This window comes from Penaeus monodon, chromosome 30 (assembly GCF_015228065.2).
Source record: "Penaeus monodon isolate SGIC_2016 chromosome 30, NSTDA_Pmon_1, whole genome shotgun sequence".
NCBI lineage: Eukaryota > Metazoa > Arthropoda > Malacostraca > Decapoda > Penaeidae > Penaeus > Penaeus monodon.
The window spans coordinates 8,224,563-8,225,920 of NC_051415.1; the positions used below are offsets into that span (position 1 = coordinate 8,224,563).

Genomic DNA, 1,358 nt, shown 5'->3' on the forward strand with positions numbered 1-1,358 from the left:
AAGGTTCAAGGGCAAACACCACTGATAAATGTACATCGAAATGTTTATTAAAAACTCATTATTTTACTTTACATAATACATGACATATTTTTACAGTAGGATTACCGCATGACACAGTCGGAGGTAAAAACCACATGAAAGGAACATCAAAAGTCGTCATACTTGATATATGGGTTTCAGTTGGGGTTCTCAAGAACACCGAATATAATATGATGATAATAATGAAAGTTACATTCTTAATTCACCTCATATAGAAAGAACAAAACCGCACTCAGTATGCGTATATATCGAAACTCTGTTAAGTTTACATATACTATGTACAATTATATCACAATCTGTCGACAAAGGCAGATTCAGTAGCGTATGCCTGGAAGTTCAGCGGTACAGCATTGCTGCTAAAGCCTAGTAGCGTTTAGCTCTTCATGTCTGCTCGTATGCACCACCTTTCTTGCGCTGCCGCCAGCTCCTTTTTCGGCCCTTTCTGCGGCTCTTGCGGCGCTTGCGGGAAGTCTCGTGCTTGAAGATGATATTGGAGGGGTCGGCGGCCAGGAGCGGGTAGCGGGAGGCCGGGTGCAGGTGCGTGGCCACGTAGCCCGGCACACGGCCCTCGCGCACGAGCTCCGCCGCCTCCTGAGGGGACCAGTTGTGCGTGCCAGGGCGCCCCAGGCTCACCAGCGCCACCTCGCGCTGCCACGCCACTCTGGCCGCCCGCTGCTCCATCTCGTCCAGCACTCGGTTGCGGGCGCGCTGCACTCGCTCGCCGTACATGATGACCAGGTTGGCCGTGGGCGTGGACATGCGGATCTCGTGGCCGCGCTCCGTCTCGCTGTCCGAGATGTTGAAGATGCCCGAGAGGCGCCGCAGATGCTGCATGTCCTCGCCGGCTCGCTTGCGGTTGTCCTTGATGAAGTAGAAGGTGTCGAGGCCGTTCTGAGTGGAGCTCACGTCGAGGATGATGGAGTTGTTGAGCACGGTTCGGATGACGTCGCCGATGACGCCCGCGAAGTCGTCGTCGCCGACGCCGGTGACGAGCACTCGGCCATCGATGTTGGAGACCAGCACGCCCGGGCCGAAGATGGACGCCTGGCGCGAGATGGGCGCGCCGTTCCACGTGCCCATCTGGCGCTGGATGTGCGACTGCGAGAAGAAGCTGAGGCCGTGCAGGTGGCGGACGCCCGCGCGGTACTGGCACCAGAGGCCGCTCACCACCTCCGAGGCGCCCAGGGTGTCCACGGAGACCACGGCGCGGGGCTTCACCATTGTGTCCTCGTGATACTCAGAGCCCAGGACCAGGCGGAGCTCGATGCCGTAGAGTTCCAGCCACTCGGATACGTCTGGAAAAGTAAAGCATTGAAAAG

At 56.4% G+C, this 1,358-nt stretch overlaps 1 protein-coding gene across 1 annotated transcript in view; it reads right to left on the bottom strand.

The window, feature by feature from the left end:
- Positions 1-24: 24 nt before the first annotated feature.
- Positions 25-1,358, bottom strand: part of LOC119592507 (teneurin-m-like) — a 7,940-nt gene continuing 6,606 nt past the window's right edge. Inside the window, exon 9 of the mRNA XM_037941356.1 lies at positions 25-1,334. Coding sequence (XP_037797284.1) covers positions 421-1,334 — 914 coding nt within the window. The 3' untranslated portion in view covers positions 25-420. The remainder of the gene's footprint in view (positions 1,335-1,358) is intronic.